General features: G+C 41.6%; 1 protein-coding gene across 1 annotated transcript in view; it reads right to left on the reverse strand.

Moving 5' to 3' along the window:
• Nucleotides 1–20,968, reverse strand: part of LOC111873076 (fatty acyl-CoA reductase 1) — a gene marked incomplete at its 5' end in the record, with an annotated part of 59,157 nt that overhangs the window by 32,333 nt on the left and 5,856 nt on the right. Inside the window, 1 exon segment of the mRNA XM_033754949.1 lies at nucleotides 1,779–2,033. Coding sequence (XP_033610840.1) covers nucleotides 1,779–2,033 — 255 coding nt within the window.

The raw sequence follows: 20,968 nt of genomic DNA on the forward strand, positions 1-20,968 counted from the left end.
AATTATTTTTATGTAATTCTATGTACTCATGCTAACCTTTTAATTGGCCTCTGTGCTGTTAAGTTGTACGTAAATAAGCATGAATTGAATTTAATTGAATTATGATGTTGAGCTGCCACACGAATAAATAAGAATTAATTGGGTTATTATTATTATTAACTTCTTTTTGTGTATGTATGTGTATTGTCCTTTCTCACCACATAATGGAATAACCATTCGAAATGGACTTATTTTATTTTCTCACCTGTTAATGCTAACTTTAATTTTTCTTGGAATTATTATTAATTTAATGCCATTATATACTTGTAGACTGTCATATTTGTATTTTGTCTTTTAGTTATATCTGTATTTCTATATACTCGTGCCAACTTTGTTATTGGCCTCTGGGCTGTTAAGTTTGCACATAAATAAACACGAATTGAATTGAATTATTATTACTATCCTCCAGGTTTTTACCCGGTAGAAGTGGTACTACAGTAAGATATAGCACATAACACACATCACACAAAATAACACACCACGCTAAACAAAACTACACAAACAATAAAGGCCACACTGCACAGAGTGCATACAATACAAATACAATTACAGCTACAATAATTGCACCTCGACTGGTATTTCTGCTTCCAGTAATTCTGCGTCTCGCAATTGGACTTCTGCGACCTATGCTACTAGCACTTTTACTTTTAGTAAAGTTAAACCTGTGTGAAAAGCTATCGCAATTATAAGAAGTGAACGTTACAGTATGTCAATTACATAAGTGTTGGATTTTTATTTATAGTGTGTCAGTAAAATTGATCACGTGTCCCTCAATTAAGAATCGGACTGTGGCGCCGTGTAGAACTCGTGTGAACACATCCCAGAAAACGGCATTCTTCATAAGCACCGCCGAGGAAACTTCAAATCATACAAGAATTGAACTGTTAGTGGCTGATTCACTTCACGTTGTCCTGACCTGTACAATTCTTTGACTTACACTGCGTCCACTAAGGTTTCACACGCAATTTTCTCTAAGAAACGACAGTGGATACAGAGGGTTAGCTCTGGAATTTGGGTTTTCTACAGAATTATTTTTTTTATTCGCTTAGTGGAGTCCGTCTGGGTCCACTCGACACGGCGGCCACTGATAGGCCTATTGTAGCCTGCCCCGGATGATTATGATGATGGAGAATTTGGTGGAAAATGGATTGGCAGGGGAAACCGAAGTACTCGGAGAAAAGCCGCCCCAACGCTACTTTGTCCACCACAAATCCCATTTGACCAGACCCCGGGATCGAACCCGAGCCTGCGCGGTTGGAAGCCAGCGACTAACCGCTTGAAGTATGGTGCTTTTCTACAGGTGTGGCTTCCATTGCGGCCGACTCAGATCCTAACAGTCTTCGAAAGAGCCTGCGAGCCAAACGAATATAATCGACATCCCTATCATGTTCGTTAAAATCTATTTTAATATCTATCCTCATCTACGCCTAATTCTCCCAATTTGTCTACTCCCTTCAAGTTCTCCAATGAAAACTATGTATATATGTCTCATCTCTCGCTATTTGTTACTCGTCTCTATTATATATGTCTCATCTCTCGCTATTTGTTACTCGTCTCTATGATGTTAATTCGCTGTTTCTGAACCGCAATAATATACAGATAAAATCGACGAATCATAGGCACGCATATGTACAACGTAGCACAATCAACTCTGTGCGTCTTGAGAGTGACGTGTGCTTCAGTACTCGTATGTCGACACGTGGACAATGTTACGAAACACTGATTCAGCGTGGCCATACCTCGAGTTTCTTCATGTCCTGGGCGAGCTCCAGCATGAGCCTGGTACCTCGAGTGTTGATTAGAACCGCCCGCTTTAGGGGCTCGTCGAACCGGATAGTGGCTGCAGCGTGGAAAACGATTGAGACGCGGTCGGTCAGCAGCTGCCGATTGGAAGCCGATAGCCCCAGATCCAGCATCGTCACATCTCCCGGAATACCAACCACTTTGCGGCTCAGAGTGGCGCCGTCCATCTGGGCCTTCAGCTTGCCGAACAGCTGGAAACAAGCAGCAGACACTATATATAAAATCTTGCATTGAATTAATGTGCCCACGTCAACAACCTTTCTGTAGACTAGATCAAACATGAGAATTTCTGTAGTAAAACAGCTTCTTGTTCCCTTCATGACGTATTTTTTATCTTATTTATTTATTTTAGAGCCTGGATAGCGCAGTCGGTATAGCGGCTGGCTACGGGCTAGACGATCAAGGGTTCGGAGTTCGAATCCCGGTGCGGGAAAAATTTTCACTTCTCCATGTCGTCCAGACCGGCTCTGGGGTCTACCGAACCTACCATCCAATGGGTACTGGGAAATTTTTCCCCGGGGGTAAAGCGGCCGAGGCTTGAAGCTTACCACTCACCTTCAACTACTACCGAGTCAAGACAACGTGGGTTTATACATCCACTCCCAGCTACGTCTTCATGGCATAGAGCGTAATTAGTCAAGCACAGGAACAAATTTACCTATTATTTATTTTGTATTATTTTTTATATAATGGTATTTTAAGTAACTCAATCTGTACAACGATGGGCTACTGGCTGGGCGGCCGAAGGATCGGGTCCATTTCCGGGAGGGGTAAGAGACTGGTCTCTTCTTCACGGAGTCCAAATCGGCTCCGAGACCCACAAGCTTCCTATCCAGTGGGTTCCAGAGGCTCTATCAGTCCAGGTAGCAGACACATCTGCGCGTTTCCGGAGGCTAGTTCCAGTGGTAAAAATGGCGATCGTACTTGTGGAGTTTACTACGGAAAAGCAACATTTTATTAATATTTTCTTGTGGGTTAATGCAAATGCAAAGGATATTCATAAAGAAATTAAACCTGTTTGTGGTGGAAAGTGTCCGTCGCGTAAAACGGTTCATAACTTGGTCAAGAAATTCTCTCAAGGACGTTCACAAGTCGCAGATGTTGCCCGACGAGGTATACGGAAGTGTAAGAGACAACAATCAAAAGACTTCCATGCTGCGGGCTTCGAAGCACTGATAAAGCGATGGGGCAAGTGTATCAGTGTTGATGGAGAGTATATCGAGAAGTAAATGTATTTTCCAGGCTCAAATACCACATTCTTTACGTTTTATATTTATTTGTGACCTTTTTACTGACTTTCCCCTCGTAGCTTAAGATTAATATTCCTGTCCCGACATGTTTCGACATATAAAATATTATCTTGAGAGGTATACATTTATAATCCAACAAAGAAATTATCTCAAGGTTGAGCGTGATTTTATGTTTACATTTTTTTAAATAAACCTCAGTGTTAACCTTGAGTATTTCTCTGTGGTGTTCATATACTGGAAGAAGAACTTAGCCTGACTGACTCGATGTATCTTAAGGTCGAGTTGTGCAACATTGTAATCATAGCGTTGTTTGTTATCAAGTTGCAGTCAGTTACAACATAAGTTCTTGATATAGCATAAGATTAATATAACTATCCCAACATGTTTCGGCGTCTACATACCGTGTCTCACGGTGTTGTCGCTTGCAGATTTACCTATACTTTTTCTTCAACCCTGAAGATGGGGGCGATACGTTCCTCCGAAACGTCGGTTAACACCACATATACACGGCGCCAAAGCCCAGAAGACTGCTTTCTTCAAGAATGAAACTGTCCCATTAATCTAAACCTAAAATCATGCACAGCCACATATAAGAACCTTGAGATATTTTCTATATTGTATCATGAGTATAATTCCCTGAAGATGACATTGTAGACGTCGAAACATGTTGGGACAGTAAAATTAATCTTAAGCAACATCATTAACTTATGTTGTAATTGGATGCAATATGATAATGAAGAACGCTAGGGATTACAATGCTGCATATCTCAACCCTGAAATATTTGTAGAGAAATTAACATAGAGCCTATTTTGAATCCAATAATTTGTTTCCAGTGAACCTTATGAATTTCTATGTAATTAAATAGAGAATATTTTAAAAATTCAGTGGCAATAACAGAGCGAAAGCACCAGAATTATTATGTTGTGCGTACATTTCCTTACTTGTCCTCTCCCCCCAACGGTTACTAACTCACCCCAACGGTGTTGACTAAGGAACTTTAACCTAAGAAGAAAGGTAAAGCACAGAAAATTGCAGAAATTTCCATCAGATCCATAAGAAAATTCACGGACTGAACTCGTCACAAAATACTCTCATTTTTATTATGCTGTCCTTTGCTTAAAGACCGACTTTGAGGTCTAGTGGTCAGAGTTCATGGCTACAAAACCAAGAGGTCCCGGGTTCGATTCCCAGCGCTATCAGATTTGCTGAGATGTAGTGGGTCTGGAACGAGGTCCGCTCAGTCTCATGAAGATAACTGAGGAGCTACTTGAATGGAAAAATAGCGGCTCCGGTCTAGAAAACCGAGATTAAGGGCCGTGGGGAATCCGATGCGCTGACCACGCGACACCTTTTATCCACTAAAAAGATAACACTAAAGTCGCCGACAAGGGACGGTCACTTGCGGACTAAGACCACGGAGTTTCTTTTTGTATTTTATTTAATAATCTTTCAAATTTATAAATATGAAAAATAACACAAATTTTAGAGTTGAAATTTGTAACTATCAGATATATTATTACGTCATAAAATTAGTGTATTTGATTGTTAACGGAAAGACTAGGGGTCAGCCGCTAACACCCGTTGTTATAATAGAACAAACATCGAACAACCAGTAGTACCAATAAAAATTAAGTCTATCGATAAACTATAATACAACTGCTTACACGATATTGAACACACATTGAACTGAACGACGTCTGACGAATCTCTCTGAAGAATCTCTCACTGCTCTCTACATCTCGAACTCTCTCTACTACTCTCGAATTCACGAATGCACTGCTTTTTATAACTGCCACGCGGTCGGAATAGAAGTCACCAGTTTGAACAGTTAATTGTCCTCTGCTATTCTCTGCTTTATCTGTTGCCACGAACCGTGTGTCAGTCTCGTGTAAACGCTCTGATTCCTCCAAGCGCCTTTGTTGCTACGAAATGTGTGTCAATTCGTGGCAACACTTTCATTTCTATAAGAATATTCGTTTCGATGAAACGCCCTTTAGCGAGACGTTGTCTAGCAGTGGACTATTCCGTCACAATATGTGCATTTCAATGTAGGATAGTCTGGGGCTTCAGAATTCTTACCATATCTTCGGTCTTGGCTGCTGACTTGCAGGAGTTGATACGGTAAACCCAGAATCTGTCGGCCAAGCATTTAGACAGCTTATAGCGTAACAGGGGGAGAATGGATTTTCACATGCCTTAAAATGTCTCCGCCGACAACGGTGGCCGCGCGGTCTAAGGCATGAACTGTCTTCGCTCCCTCTAAACCTGGGATCATGGGTTCGAATCCCATTGAAGGCATGGATATCGGTATTATTTGCGTTTATTCTGTGTTTGTGTTGTTCCGTGTGTATGTAGTGGCCTTGCGACGGGCTGATCCCCCGTCGAAGGTGTCCTATCGACTGTGTATAGGATCAAGAAACTGAAAAGCGACTAAGGCACAACAAAGGGCTGTAGAGCCATAAGAATAATAATTCAATTCAATTCGTGTTTATCTACGTGCAAACTTAACAGCACAGAGGCCAATTACAAAGGTAACACGAATAGAGAGAAATACACAAAAATAATTAAAAAACAAAATACAAAATATGGTAGTCTATATTAATTGCAAAGTGAGCATGAATAAAAATACAGAAACAAACACACACATACAAAGCCACGATGTGAGAATTAGAGTTTCAAATAGAGCATCAAATATTAATAATAATAATAATAATAATAATAACGAAATTAATAAAAATAATAATAATAGTAGTAGTTTAATTAATTCAGTATAAGATGTTTCATCAACAGAGTTTTTGGTCCAAAGACGTCAACATCCCTACAAACAACATTAGCAGCAGAAGTGCATCTAGCAGAGGGGCAATTTTTACTAACAGAACAGACATTGAACATAGGAAAGTCTCGGATATATCAAGCAGGGACTCGAAGGCCAACAGTTTCCAAAGCAGAAGGGCAAAGTATAGAAGCACGATAAAGTTGAAAAAGGAAGAGTGAATCAAGGTGATATCTCCTCTTATGCAAGGTGTGCAATTTCAATTTTTCTAAAGCAAAATCGTAACAGTAATCTACTTGAGGAAAAACGTTTAAAACAGAGAGCCGTAAATTTCTGCTGAATGCGTTCTCATTTGTTTGCAACAGTTGACGTAATGGAATTCCAAACTACTGAAGCATATTCAACCTTGGATCTAACTAAAGTAAAGTATAATATGAACATGCATCCAAGGGTTGAATAGTTAAAGGTGATACTGCGAATTATGCCTAGCATTTTAATACAATGTGAAAATATAGAATTAACATGATCATGAAAATGAAGTTTAGAATCAAGGTATACGCCCAGGCCTTTCACTGAATATGTTCGAGTTATAGTGAAATGAAAAATTTGTACTTGTATATCAAATAGTTAGTTTTCCTGGAGAACGTTATAACTTTGGTTTTGTTAACGTTAAGTTTCATACAGTTCGCTGCACACCACCTACGTATACAGTCAACTTCAGATTGCAGAAGATTACAATTTTCGTGAGAGCTAATAGCACGGTCAATTTTAATGTCATCTGCAAAGAGCATGTATCTGGAGTGCTTAATTGAATCACACAAGTCGTTTATGTAGACACTGAAAAGCAGAGGTCCAAGAACAGATCCTTGTGGAACACCAGACAGTACTTCAAAGGGCGATGAAATAGTTTCACCAATACGGACCCGCGACTGTCTGTTGGTTAGGTAACTGCGTATTCAGTTTACATAACCACCAAAAAATCCAAGGACACTTAGTTTGTGAAGAAGCAAGGAGTGGGGATCGAGGTCGAAAGCAGAAGTTAGGTCAAAATAAATGGCATTCACTTGACGTTGAGAGCCAACTAGGGGAGTAATAAAATGAAGATACGTTACTAGATTGGTGGTGCCGGATTTACATTTTGTGAAACCATGCTGGCAGGGATTTAATTTCAACTTGAGGTCTTGTGAAACATGGTCATGGATAACATATTCAAATAATTTCGACAAAATTGTTAAGAATCGAAATAGGTCTGTAGTTGTTGACTGAGGCAATTTTGCCTTTCTGAAAGGTAGGAACAACTGCCGCTTGCTTCCAGTTTGCAGGAAAACGCTGCTGAGATAGACCAAGCTTGAAAATATGCTTCAGGCCAGGTGCGAGTATATCAGAACACCCCTTAATGACAAATGCTTGGATGTTATCAAGACCGAGAGATTTGGATGGTTTCAGACGTGCAATGGCTTTAAAAATGTCTGAATCAGAAATTGATGATAAAGATAGAGATCCCAATGATGATGATGAAAGGGAGGGGAAGACCCCTGGAGGGGGACTATTATATATTGACTGAAAGTGATTAGCAAATGCGTTGGCAACTTCATAGTGGTCTACCAAATGAGTACCATCAACTATAAGCTGAATAGAAGTGGAGCTTTTTTTCCTAAAGGACGTCACGTATTTCCAAAATTGCTTGGGATGCGTCTTAAGATTCGCATTAATAGACTCCAACCATCTAAGTCTGTCAATCTTTATTGTAGCTTTGACTAGTTTACGATAGAAGGAAAAAAGTATCGTACAGGCTGGCGGATTTATGCTTCTTCAAGCGCTTGTAAAAGTAGTTCTTTTTCCTAATGTAGTATCGTAAAGAACTGGAGAACCAATGTGGGAATTTAGACTTAGTGATGAAACCACAGGGAATTGCTTCATAGCGTCTTGGACAGCCGCACTGAGGCTGGCGGCAGCAGCGTCTACAGAACTGGTGTCATATACACACACGACCAGTCATAATTTGAGAGAATATTATATAATAAGATATAATCACCAGCTGCCAGTCGGTAGAGGCATTGCGACGAGCTGATCACCCGCCCAAGGAGTCCTACCGAATGTGTAAGATCTAGAAAAACCTAAATGAACGGAGAAGTTCATGGAGGTAGGCCTAGGCCCACTGGGGCTGTAGTGCCAAGGAAAAAAAAATCACCAGCTATATATTTACAATATGAATACTCACAATTTTGAGTAGGGTTAACAAGAGGCAGACTAATGCCAGTAACCATGGGAGGGTGATAAGTATCGGGCTTTATTATTCCTGAATCAGGAAAGGTAATATTATAGCCATTAAAGTTTGTGAAGACCAAATCAAACAAACTGCTGCTGCCAATAGCATCGATGCACTGCTGCAGGTTAAGTAGACATATGGAGGTGTAGATCGCATCACCTCTGAGTTTAGAGTAATAATGGCAGTCAGGAACGGACAGAACATGATTCCAGTCGAAACCAGGAGTGTTTAAATCCCCCACCATGACAACTCGAAAGTTTTTGGTATCCAGCCCATCTTCTAAAGAGCGAAAATAATTGGCAGTGACTTCAGATTTGGTATCAGGGGGAAAATAATGGTTTCCAATTAGCAAATTTTGATTGTCAAGAGTGGGAATTTCAACCCAAACACATTCGTTATAGGATTCTAAGTCATACCTACGTTTAAAAGAGCGAATTCTAAAAGAGAGGGCAGTAAGAACTCCACCGCCACGAGTCTTATTGGCAGACACCCGATCGGAGCTTAAAACCGTGTAACTGTCAGGAAATAGATTATGATCTAAACACATATCATTAAGCCACGTCTCAGTTAAACAGAGGATATTGTATTCGGTAGAACAGACATTACTGTAAAGTTCGAACTGCTTGGTCCGAAGGCCTCTGACATTTTGATAATAAATATCAAAACATGTTACAGGTTGTGCGTGTGACCCGGCTGAAACACATGTGTTCATGAAGCTAGTGTTCGCCATTATTCAAGTGTGTCGATGTCCTCCACCAGGGCTCCTGCAGGATTAACAGAACCGTTTGCACGGTCAGGGGTAGGAACATCTGTAAGAGGGGAAGGGGGCATAGACACGGCTGATTTTTCCGCAGAGATAGTAGTAGTAGTAGTAGTAGTAGTAGTAATGAAGTCCTTGTCTCCCGCTAAAATACAATCATATACAGACAGTATTATTTAGCTACTTGAGTAAGCCAGTAAATCTCCAAGTTATTAAGATGCTAACTCTCTGTCCAGACAACTATTTTTTTTTCCTTGGCACTACAGCCCCAGTTGGCTTAGGAACATTCATGCCTGAGTGGGATTCGAACCCACGTTCCAGGTTTCCAAGCCAGCGAAAACAGTACATGCCTTCGACCGCTCGGCTACCGTGACCGGCCCAGCCAACTAAATATCTGATTAAATTACTAAACCATTAGGTAAGTAATTATCAGATAATTGTCAGTTTAATTGAGCAAAGTTGAGCCCTTTGATCTAAGTCCTTGTCAGAGAGGGTAACTGTAGCTTTATCAGCGTCTATTCAGTCTGTTGTATAAGGAGTCTTCTGCAAGCGATTTATACTTTTCATGCTTCGAAGAAGCCTTCGGTAAGCCCTTATTTTTCTTTGGTTCTTCTTTAAGAATTAGTGCGCCAATGGCGGTTTTCGTCACTGTGTGCGGGAACATAATATCATTAATTGTGCTGAGTTCCTATAGACACGGTTGCGTTTCATGGGGGTGCGGAATTTCTTGTTCCTTGCGGTGAAATTTGCGATTGCACCGGTACTGGCATCTATGAATTAACGCACAGGAAGATACAGCTGAGCATGGGGAATGGAATGTACGGTGGTAATGGAGAAATAATAGTTATTCTGAAATTGACGAAGGGCCTGTCAGTGTTCTTATTCTTTTGACCGAGGATCACATCACGTGACCACCAGCTGTTATACTTAGTCAAGTTGTGAGTGAAAGTAAAATACGTTGTTTATTGGTGCACTAGACAACGACAGTCATGTCGTTTTGTTTCCAGTTGAAGAGAGTGTGAGGTTAGATATTTGGATGAAATTTGTTTCATAGGCAAAATTTCCCGAAAACGGTTCCTCTAGATACCAGCAGTATTTTTTACAAATTGGTATTCCATAAAATTTACGTCTTAGTATAATTTAAGTTGTACTTGTAAAACTTTTGCAGTTACTGATATCGAGCACTTTGGGAGAAGTATATTTTTGACAATTTGCTGTTTACATTTCAAACTACTTGTAATGCTAGTACGCAACAAATAATACTAAGGCCACCGAGTCATGTGCAATTGCAAAAAATGCATTTGTAACTAAGTGTAATACTTGAAGTACACCATTCCAGAGTTGTTTAGTTGATGACTTCCTTTTCTGCTTCCAATGTGTGAATAACGGTTTGAAGGCCTTTACAACGGAGGAGAGGATTTTAACTTTTTGCCACGTACCACTATTCCGTATATGGAATGTGACAATGCATATCCAGCAGGTAATGAGATGTCTAAAAAGAAGATGGAGGATGGCGAATGTCACAACCTAGAATTACAGATATTTTACGTTATTTTCCCGAAACACATGTTGAAGGACTTGGATTTTAAGAGGGGGAATATCTGATGTCCAGAGACTGGATTATCCAGTTTGTTATGGTCTGTAATTATGCTCATAATTTCATGGCCACGCTCTGTTAAAAACAAAAGAACGCACTAGTTCGTTACGAAATCACACAACCGGTTTCAGAATTATATTTTTTATACGACTTTATACACATCTTCCTTTTTTAATGCAACTTTGTTTACAATTACTCATTAATTAAAAATAATATTAAAATAAAAATTAAACTGCTACATTACTCGGCGATACTTGGTCATCCTTAGGTAACTATTCACTTGTTTGAATTATTATACCGCATTAGTTCTTAGGTTAAAATATTGAAGTATTATTCCATTTTCTTCGTTAAAATTAAAATACTGTCACGTGTTGGGTATATGTCACGCGACAAGTAACTTCACGCCTTCTTTGATATAGCGAATTTATTGAACACTCACTCTCACAATCACACAATTTACAATCTCAAATTACTGCCCTTGGCGTTATCACAAATTATTTCATCAAGTCTTCTAACCACGCGTTCGGGTCATCTTTCCGCTAGTGCTGTTATATTTCAACTGTCTTCGGCGTCTGCTACATTTTAACTGACTCCTTAGGCAGTGCATTTCTCTTATAAACCCTCAGCCAGACAACGGAAAGCGCCTCACTTCCCTGTTGACACGTCGCCTGTTTACAGGTGTTGCTGGCAACGCTGTCTAGAGTTGTTTCCTGCTGTGCAGTAACCGCGGCAATGGTTTCTGACACAGCCGCTCGTCTGCCACGTCACCGCGGAGGAGGGGGTGAAGTGTTGACTGGCCTGTTACCGTAGTAGCGATAGCGCTCCGATGCCGCCACGTCACCGCTGGCGGGGGAGGAGATGTCCTCCATAGCGCAATGCGTCACAATACATTTGCTTGAGAACATCACTCTTTATATTTAATTGAGCTACCTTATTCTTGCGACATCCGTGTTTTCTGTAAGTTATAATATATGTTCATGATTTCTGTCAGTGTTAAATTTTACAAATTTTGAATTTTGGAAGTTGTTTTGTTTAGCCCTATGAATATTAATGTGGTGTTATTATCAGTGTTATTTTTATCTACAATATGCAAAGATTATATATACATTATATTGTATTATTTACTATGTGTGTGTCTGTTATTTTCTTTCTACACTTAGTGCCCCATTAGTACGTATGTTTCCACGCAGTTGCCTTAGTCGAGTATACGTCACTTGATTATCATGCCTGAGGATGGCCAAATATGGCCGAAACATGTAATAGTTGAATTCTTATTTTAAATGAAGGAGTAATTGTAACCAGTTGCGTTAAAGACGGAAGTGTGTGTGTGTGTGTGTGTGTGTGAAGTGATACATCAATGCAACAGGATGCTGAAGTTATGTGAGAAACAATCGCCTGCTTTGCTTGATACAACAGAGACCCCACAGAAAACAATTCCAACAAATCTTCTATTGTTGCTTCTATTCGTTGTCGCAGTAATGTTTTTACGATTCTTTGCCTAGCAACGACAGGAGGGATGCGCATACAAACACAGAAACTGGAGGGAGGTATTTATGAAGTACGCCGTTGTAATTGGCTCAGGTGCCAAGATGTGCATTCTAAGTTTCATAAAGACTGGTTCAGACATTCAAAAGTTGATAGAAAGGGGGAATTCACAGAGAGCAGGGAGACTGCATAAGCCTGTTTTATTTTATCTTTTTCAAAATAAGAGAAGTAGGTTAAAAGCATTCATGAGCCTTCGAGCGCAAAAGAGGAGTCATTGTGACAATCAGTTAAAAAATTGAGAGTACATGACAGATAAACCGCCTTTGTGGTCTAGTGGTCAGAGTTCCTGGCTACAGATCCAGAGGTCCGGGTTCTATTCTCGGCGCTACCAGATTTTCTGAGATGTAGTGGGTCTCGGAACGGGGTCCACTCAGCCTCATTATGATAATTGAGGAGCTGTTTCAAAGAAATTGCGTCTCCGGTCTAGAAAACTGAGATTAACGGCCGTGGGAATCCTTTGCGCTGACCCTCTATCCGCAAATTTTGCACTAACTTCGCCGACAAGCGGCGGTCGCTCGGTTAGTATAGTTTGCTTGCGGACTACAGACCATGGAGTTTATCTTGTTTGTAGATAAAGACAAGACTATGAATAATATCCAAAAATAGAATATTTGTACTAATGTTTCATCGTCACAGTCTCTTAGATCTCATATTTTTTGTCAAATTAACTTAGAAATAAACATATGAAATGTAAACAGTGCCGCTGAATATCCTGAAGGTCAATCAGATTTTAACTTTTACTTTTTTCTATACTTACTTACTTGGAAAGGCCGCGACATAGCTCAAGCGCTTAGTCGCTGACTTCCCATCACGGCGGCCCGGGTTCGATCCCGGGGTCTGGTCAAGTGGGATTTGTGGTGGACAAAGTGACTCTGGGGCAGGTTTTCTCCGAGTACTTCGGTTTCCCCTGCCAATCTTCATTCCACCAATTGCTCCACAATCACCCTCACCTATCATCTGGGGCTGGTACAATAAGCCAGAAGTGGCCGCAGTACAAGGGACTTAGTCCCACCTCACTAGCAATAAAAAGGACGTACTTACTCATGGAGCTGAGCCCTTTTGGAGGAACCACCATTTCTGCAGCTACTCAAAAATTTCCGAGCATTTTATGAAACCCGAAAGTTCATTACCGTGTCACTTTTTTCTATAGACCTTGAAAATGTTTCTTCCGTTTACGGTGACTAGAAACCGTCGCTTTCATTGTTACAGCACAGACATTACTTAACAGGGTCTGTGTGGCAACCTTGGGTCTCATCACTCAAGCGCATGACCGACTACAACAAGAAAGGTATGCGATTAATACATATTTTTTCTTATTTTGAAAATGAAAGTTGTAGCGCGCCACTCAACCCATTTGAATGGACGACTTTCACCTTCTTTTGCAACCAGTAGCGGCAACTTCGCTCTCGTACTTACAGCTGACGGCAAAGAACACATTTGCGAATACCACTAGTTGCGAAATAGCTCCAGGGCTGAGGAGAATGTTTGGATTAGCATAGGTGCAGCAGCAGAGAAATTATCAATGAAAACCTTCGTAGCGTGAACGCTTCACGTAATATTAGAGAGATTAAAGAAGAATGAGAAGGAGTCGGTATGTAAAGTGCAAAGAGAAGTACTAAATGCATACAATATTTTGGTACTGAGAACTCAAGGAAAGATATTATTTTCGTAGAAAAGAAAATAATATCTAAAGGCTAGGGAAATAAAATTACGAATGTAAGATGGTCTCGAATGACATAAGGTTCATTTATTTTATCTATGGATCTACAGCCCTTTGTTGGGCCTTGGCCGCTTTTGCAGTTTCTTGATCTACACAGTTGGCAGGACTCTTCGGACGGAGGATTAGCCCGTCGCCAGGCCACTACCTTCACACAGGACAACACAAATACAGAATAAATGCACACAGACGTCAATGCCTCAGTGTTCGACTGGGCGAAGGTAGTTCATGCGTTAGACGGCGCGGTCACTGTCATCGGCGGCATAACGTTCATGTAACGTGGAGAACCCATCCGTTGGTTCTGGACTGATGACTGGAGAACACACATATGCGGGGATACGTATGGACGTTTTTGTAGGAATACTTACTTACTTACTTATGGAACTGAGCCCTTCTTGAGGAGCCGCCAAATCTGCAGCTACTCAAGAATTTACCAGCAGTTTATGGAAATCGAAGTTTCATTACCGTGCTCACAGGAGCCCTCCACTTGTCTCTATCCTGAGCCAGACCAATCCAATCTATACCATCCCATCCTATCTCTCTAAGATCACCTACGCCTTGGTCTTCCCAGTGGTCTCTTTCCTTCTGGCTTTCCCAACAATATCCTATATGCATTCCTCTTCTCACCCATTAGTTCTACATGCCCTGCCCACCTCATCCTCCTTGACTTGATCATTCTAATTATATTTGGAAAAGTGTACAATTTATGAAGCTCCTATATTTATGTGTGAAGTGAAAACTGGCCTCTGAACACATCCGAAAGAAGGACATTTGAAACAGTAGAACTGCCCCTTTTAAGGCTTGTCTCTCTCTGGATATTCATTTACAGACCATGTACGCAAGATTACAATACGTAGTGACTTACAGATATATGCTTCAGACGGAGGTCTCTAAGACTACAAAAACGAATGACATAACCACGTCTTAAGAATTAATCAGGAACCGTGTGGAGCCGCGATCGAATACCTCCACCAGAGACCTACGAGTCGTAGGAGGCGACGAAGAGGGAAGCCAGTGCCTGGGGGTATAACCGGGCCACCCTGTTCCTGGGGAATATAAGTACGGGGACCTGGCCCTCTAGGTTGGGAGAGTCTCAAATCTGAGACCGTAAAATATGGTCATGAATCCCACGGCATTGGGACACAAGAATGAATTCGCTGGCGAGGACCTGCAGAAATGGTAAACAACATACACATACATCCTCTAGTTAGAGAAGATGTTACATAGCGACTATAACCGCAAGTGTTCCATTGGAAAATAAAGTTACTGGTCGTGAGACTCAAGGGGCTCGTCGCCAAGACGAACTGATCGGCGGTAAACCGTCAGTCATAAAGCAGCTCTGACAACTTAAGAATTAGCTCTTCAAGACCGACCCGTAGAGTTGAGGATTACCACCGGGCGGGCGAAGAAGTATTTGACGTCCGAGAAGACTATAGTCCTCGAGACGGAACAGGTTAATAAAAGCATATCTCGAGGTATATGATGACGATAATGATGATGAATAAATTATCTTGTAAATTTTGGAGGAGTGGGAAGGTATTTGGCTCATGATCTCTCACGTACACAGCGCAACACAGCAAATAGCAGAAGACCCTAGCAGAAGCCTGTTCCCAACCGGTTCTATTTCTCGGACCGGTGAGACATGTTAGGTTTCCCGAAGACCGGCCTCTTGTCTCTCCCACGTTGCACAGCACACAAAACACGTAGAATACTAATGTTTTGTTCTTGTATATTATCCATCGTCCTTTTTTTATTTTAACATCGTCCTGTTTTCATTTAAAACACAAAGTTTCGGAGACTGGATTCTGCCTTCCTCTTCAGGTAAAACCTACTGAGTGGGGCCCAATCGATAGAGAATCCAGTCTCCGAAACTTTGTGTTTTAAATGAAAAGAGGACGATTGATAATGTCCAGAAATATAATATTTGTATTAATGTACCATGGTCAAGGGGGCACGCGGTAGTGTAGTTGGTTGAGGGGCTATGCTACAAGCCGGAAAGTCGCGGGTTCATGTCCCGATGAGGTCATTGGATTTTCTTAGTTGACCTAATCCTTCCAGCCGCACTAAGCCCTGGGGTTTACTCAGCCTCTAACAGAAATGAGTACCAGGAACTAATTAAATAATTTTCCTGGGGAGTAAAGCGCGGCCGGCGCGTAAGGCTGACAACCTTACCGCCATCTTTGAGCCGATTGTCTAGATAGTGTGGGACCCTCAACGTCTCACAACCAAATGGGCCTTCACGGCATGGTACAGGGATAGCTTTTCTTTTTTTTTTTTTATTTTATGTACCATCGTCAGAAACTTCTAAATCTTGTGTGGAATTCTAATTTGTTACCAAATCACACGTAATAATTTATGTACTGGATGACCTTTTGGGCTCTGGGAGTTACTTTCTCCGACTGAACCAGGCACATGTTCTTACCTTGGGCTTAATGCGTGACATGTACCCTATCCAAGTTTTTTATTATACTTGATTTCTCGAACCATACAATTATATACAAGGTCTTCCTTAACCGAAGGTCCACTGGACAGGAAAAACTCAGGAAGAATTTTTTTTTGTTAGTGGAGTAGGACTAAGTTCCTTGTACTGCGACCTCTTCTGGCCTGTTGTACCAGCCCCAGATGATAGGTGAGGGAGATTGTGGAGCAATTGGTGGAATGAAGATTGGCAAGGGAAACCGAAGTACTCGGAGAAAACCTGCCACAGCGCCACTTTGTCCACCATAAATCTCACTTGACCAGACCCGAGATCGAACCCGGGCCGCCGCAGTGGGAAGCCAGCGACTAACCGCTTGAGCTATGGCGCGGCCTAAGGAAGAAATGTCCTTAAGGGTCTATTATTAGTTTAGGTCTATTATAGAGTGAGATGAGAAGATCATATTGAATAGTGTTTTAGAAGCAGCTGGTCATAGCGCATATCAAAAGAATGATCCATTGTTCGCCAGGAGGTCTAAATTAAAACATTGAAACAGTCTCAGTTAGAATTTGCCGGTAGCACAGCCTAGAGTCAGACGGATATATACGGAATACAAGTCTCAACAATGCGGGCTAGAGGAAGTAATAATATAGGCCTATGATACGTAACTTAGATACGAGGTAAACTCGTAGCAATAGCTTGTAAAGCATACGAACATGTCTTGAAGTTTACGGCTGGGATCACCTACAGCAGTTGATTATGGTGTATCACCATTGGGCGTGTAGATCATGTGGCTAGGGTATACAAAGTGTCCGGATGAAAGGTATCCAAAATAAACTAATTATATCTCAGAAAACATTTATTATACACATTTATGGGTTACGCCATTACAAAAGGAAACTATCAAAGCTTTTTTTCTGAATATATAACTTTCTCAATAAATTTCAATGTGTTCTTCCTTGGTGACACGACAAATATCCAGACGATATTCGACGTCGTTCCACGTTGCTTGTAGCATGTTTGGTGTTGTCGTAGCCACAGCGTCCCTTATGCGGGCTTTCAGGTGTTGAAGATCGTTAATCTTAACCTGGTAGACAATGTTCTTCACAAAACCCCACAAGAAAAAATTCACTGTGGTTAAATCTGGCGACCTAGGAAGCCAAGCGATTGGTCCACCTCTGCCGATCCCTCACCTAGCCATCTCTCTCTCCAGGTGTGTCCTAACATGGTAGCAGAAATATAGCGATGCTTGCGCGTAAGCAGGGCATGAAAAAAAGAAGTTTCCGAGTTTTGCTTTCCGATGACATAAACCGGATACATGTATGACAATTAGTTTCCGAGATAGAAATTTCTTATTTTAGATACCTTTCATCAGGACACCGGGTATATTGCACTCTAAGCACGCTTATCTCAGGCACTTGTCTAGAAAATAACACGTTCTGTAACTTAAATGAGCGTAGTAAAATATTTTTGAGCTTCATATTTGACATAAACAGACGAAAATTAAATTTGTCTGGCAACTAGATCCCTCGACATAAAATTCAGTCAGAATCCAATAAGTAATTCCGGTGATGCAAAGTGCGCATGAGCGGATCAGCAGACACTATCTCCCCATGACACTTCAATTGCAGACTATTTTCTCCTTGAAACCAACTGCATTGTAAAAGAAACGATTTAAATTAAGATCGGAATGTATTAAAGAGGAGTTTCATAAATTGTACACATCTCCAAATATAATTAGAATGATGAAGTCAAGGAGGGTGAGATGGGCAGGGCATATAGCACAAATGGGGGAGAAGAGGAATGCTTATAGGATATTGGTGTGAAAGCCAGAAGTAACTCCAATGGGAAAACCAAGACGTAGGTGGGTGGACAATATTAAAAAGGATCTTAGAGAGATAGGATGGGATAGTATTGATTGGATTGATCTGGCTAAGGATATGAACCAGTGGAGGGCTCTTGTGAAAACGGTAATGAACTTACGGGTTCCGTAAAGTGCTGGGAAGTTCCGAATAGCTGCATAAGTGGACTCAGCTCCGTGAATTAATGAGTGAACAAGATTATTGAGGCATGCAGTGGCGAAAATGATAAATGCATGAAAAGTTTTAGCTGGAAAATATGAACTGGAGAGTCCACATGGCAGACCTAGTCGAATATGGGGGGTAATATAAAGATTTTCTTAAAGAAACAGGTGACTCAGTATATGGTCCAGTGACGGATTTTTGTATTTTCGGGCTGTGTAGAAGGCTATAAATACTTGAGCGACTCGAAACTCTTTGTCATGGAGTTGATTAGAACTTCTGAGCTGCTGCAGTTCAGAGATGGTTCTCAAATCATGCGTAGTTTAGACACTGGATGACGCGATGCGGCTGCTTGATCGAAGAATGTGTCCAGAGTAAGGCGTTTACCCCCACAGGAAAATATCTTGCTCGGCTTATTCAACCCTGGAGATGAAGGCGATATGTTCCTCCGAAACGTCTGTTGACTTTTAACGGATTACACGGCGTGACATCACAGAAGATATGACTCTTCATAACCCTAGCTCTGAAAACCTTAAATCCTGCAATACAACACATTACAAAATGCGGAACATAAATCCAATTGCGAAGAAGGATTCGAACCCACAGCTCAGTGTTCGAACCGTCCAAAATCATACACTCTTTAGGCCATGAGACCTCTGTGATCAGTAGTTAATTCATAGTACGCTACCATTCAGTGATTCATCCTTTAAGCGCTCTTCGCTGTCGATCTCGAAACAGCATTGGCCGACTCTCACGTTTGATGAGCAGCTTTATCAGTTGCACGTTATATTCTGATAAGTAGAGGTAAAGCACTACGCCATGAAGGCGTATGGGGAGTGAATGTAGAGATGCACATTTTTTATGTCAGTACTAGCTGGAGGCGAGTGGTCAGCTACACCCCCCGGCCTCTTTACCCCAAGGGAAAGAGCCCCGGTACCCATTGGATAGGAGGTTGGGTGGACCCCAGAGCTGGTCTGGATGACGTGGAGAAGAGAAAAATCATGACCCTACCGGGACCCGAAGTCCGACCCCTCATTCGTCCAGCCCGTAGCCAGTCGCTATACCGACTGAGCTATTCCGGCTCCCTTTCCGCTAGACATAGGGGTAAGTAGTCTGAATGCTGCAAGCTTGCGATTGCACTCTACAACGTTTGGCGTTCAAACGAAAATCTGACAACAGTGCTACATTCGTCCGCCCGAGTTGAGGTACGCTATATCATATGCAAATGGGGCCAGAGATTAATGAGTGGCGTTCGGATTGTAGGCGGTTATTTACAAGAAATACTTGTCAGGCCTTTGACGTAAATTCCAAAACTTCATCGTATGATTCTTTATCTTGCCCTTCATTACCCAAGATTTATCGAAACCTCTCCGCTTTTGCCACGCTTCCAAGGTGAGAACTGTTGGCACACAGGACTTAGTTGCCGTCCCTGTAATTGGTGCCAAAGGGAGTGACATCGTAACACGCAAACACGTTGTATAAACAAGAGAACAACTGTTGTTACCTGGGCAGCGCCCAGATTTATATATGGTTAGGTAACGTATCCGACCGCCTCTGTGGTCTAGTGGTCAGAGTTCCTGGCTAGAGTTCCAGAGGTCCCGGGTTCGATTCTCGGCGCTACCACATTTTGTGAGAAGTAGTGGGTCCGTAACGGGGTCCACTCAGCCTCGTGAGGATAATTGAGGAGCTACTGTGAATGGAAAATTAGCGGCTCCGGTCTAGAAAACCGGAATTAAGGGCCTCGGGGATTCGTTTCGTTGATCACGCGACACCCTCTATCCACTAAAAAGTTAGCACTAGCCTCGCCGACAAACGGCAGTCGCTCGGTCGGTATAGTTCACTTGCGGACTAAAGCCACGGAGTTTGTTTTTAGGTAACGTATCCGTCAACACAACTAGAAAATGATATCACAGTTAAAATCAATATCTCATAGATTGAATTTTGTTATTTACCGCTACATGTTTCGGTCCTCATGGGACCATCATCAGGCAATATATAATAAACACGATAAAGTCAATTGAAATCCGAATATGGATCCTCATTGTGGTGTAACGCGTACTTGGTGAGAATACAAATTATGTTACTCAGTTCTATACATCATCATGTTACGCCCTCCATCTTAGATTCAAATTTCTGCTCAGGATCCTGTTGTTAGGCACATTCCCTCGAGATGAGAGATAAAGTTCCACAAAATGGAACCAGCAGAATATAACAATCATTATATCCTTTACATTTATGCAGACCCTTCTTCAGAGAGCTCCTATTTATATCTGCATGCTTATGCTCATTTTCTGTTCGCTGATTCAGTTACCGACGTCACTGACTAAAAACTATCATTAAAGTCAGTATAAATCTATGGATCTACAGCATACCTCAAGCGGTTAGTCACTGGCTTCCCACTGTGGCGGCCCGGATTCGATCCCGGGTCTGGTCAGGTGGGATTTGTGGTGGACAAAGTGGTGCTGGGGCAGGTTTTCTCCGAGTACTTCGGTTTCCCCTGCCAATCTTCATTCCACCAATTGCTCCACAATCACCCTCACCTATCATCTGGGGCTGGTACAATAGGCCAGAAGTGGCCGCAGTACAAGGGACTTAGTCCCACCCCACTGGCAATAAAATAATATAAAAAAACAACGGTTCTACAGCACTTTCTTGGACCTTGACCACTTTTTCAGTTTCTTGATCTTTCACACAGCCGGAAGAACTCCTTGGACGGGTTATCAGCCCGTCGCAAGGCCGCTACCTATACACAGAATAATACAAACACAGACATCCAT

This window comes from Cryptotermes secundus, unplaced genomic scaffold (assembly GCF_002891405.2).
Source record: "Cryptotermes secundus unplaced genomic scaffold, Csec_1.0 scaffold120, whole genome shotgun sequence".
NCBI lineage: Eukaryota > Metazoa > Arthropoda > Insecta > Blattodea > Kalotermitidae > Cryptotermes > Cryptotermes secundus.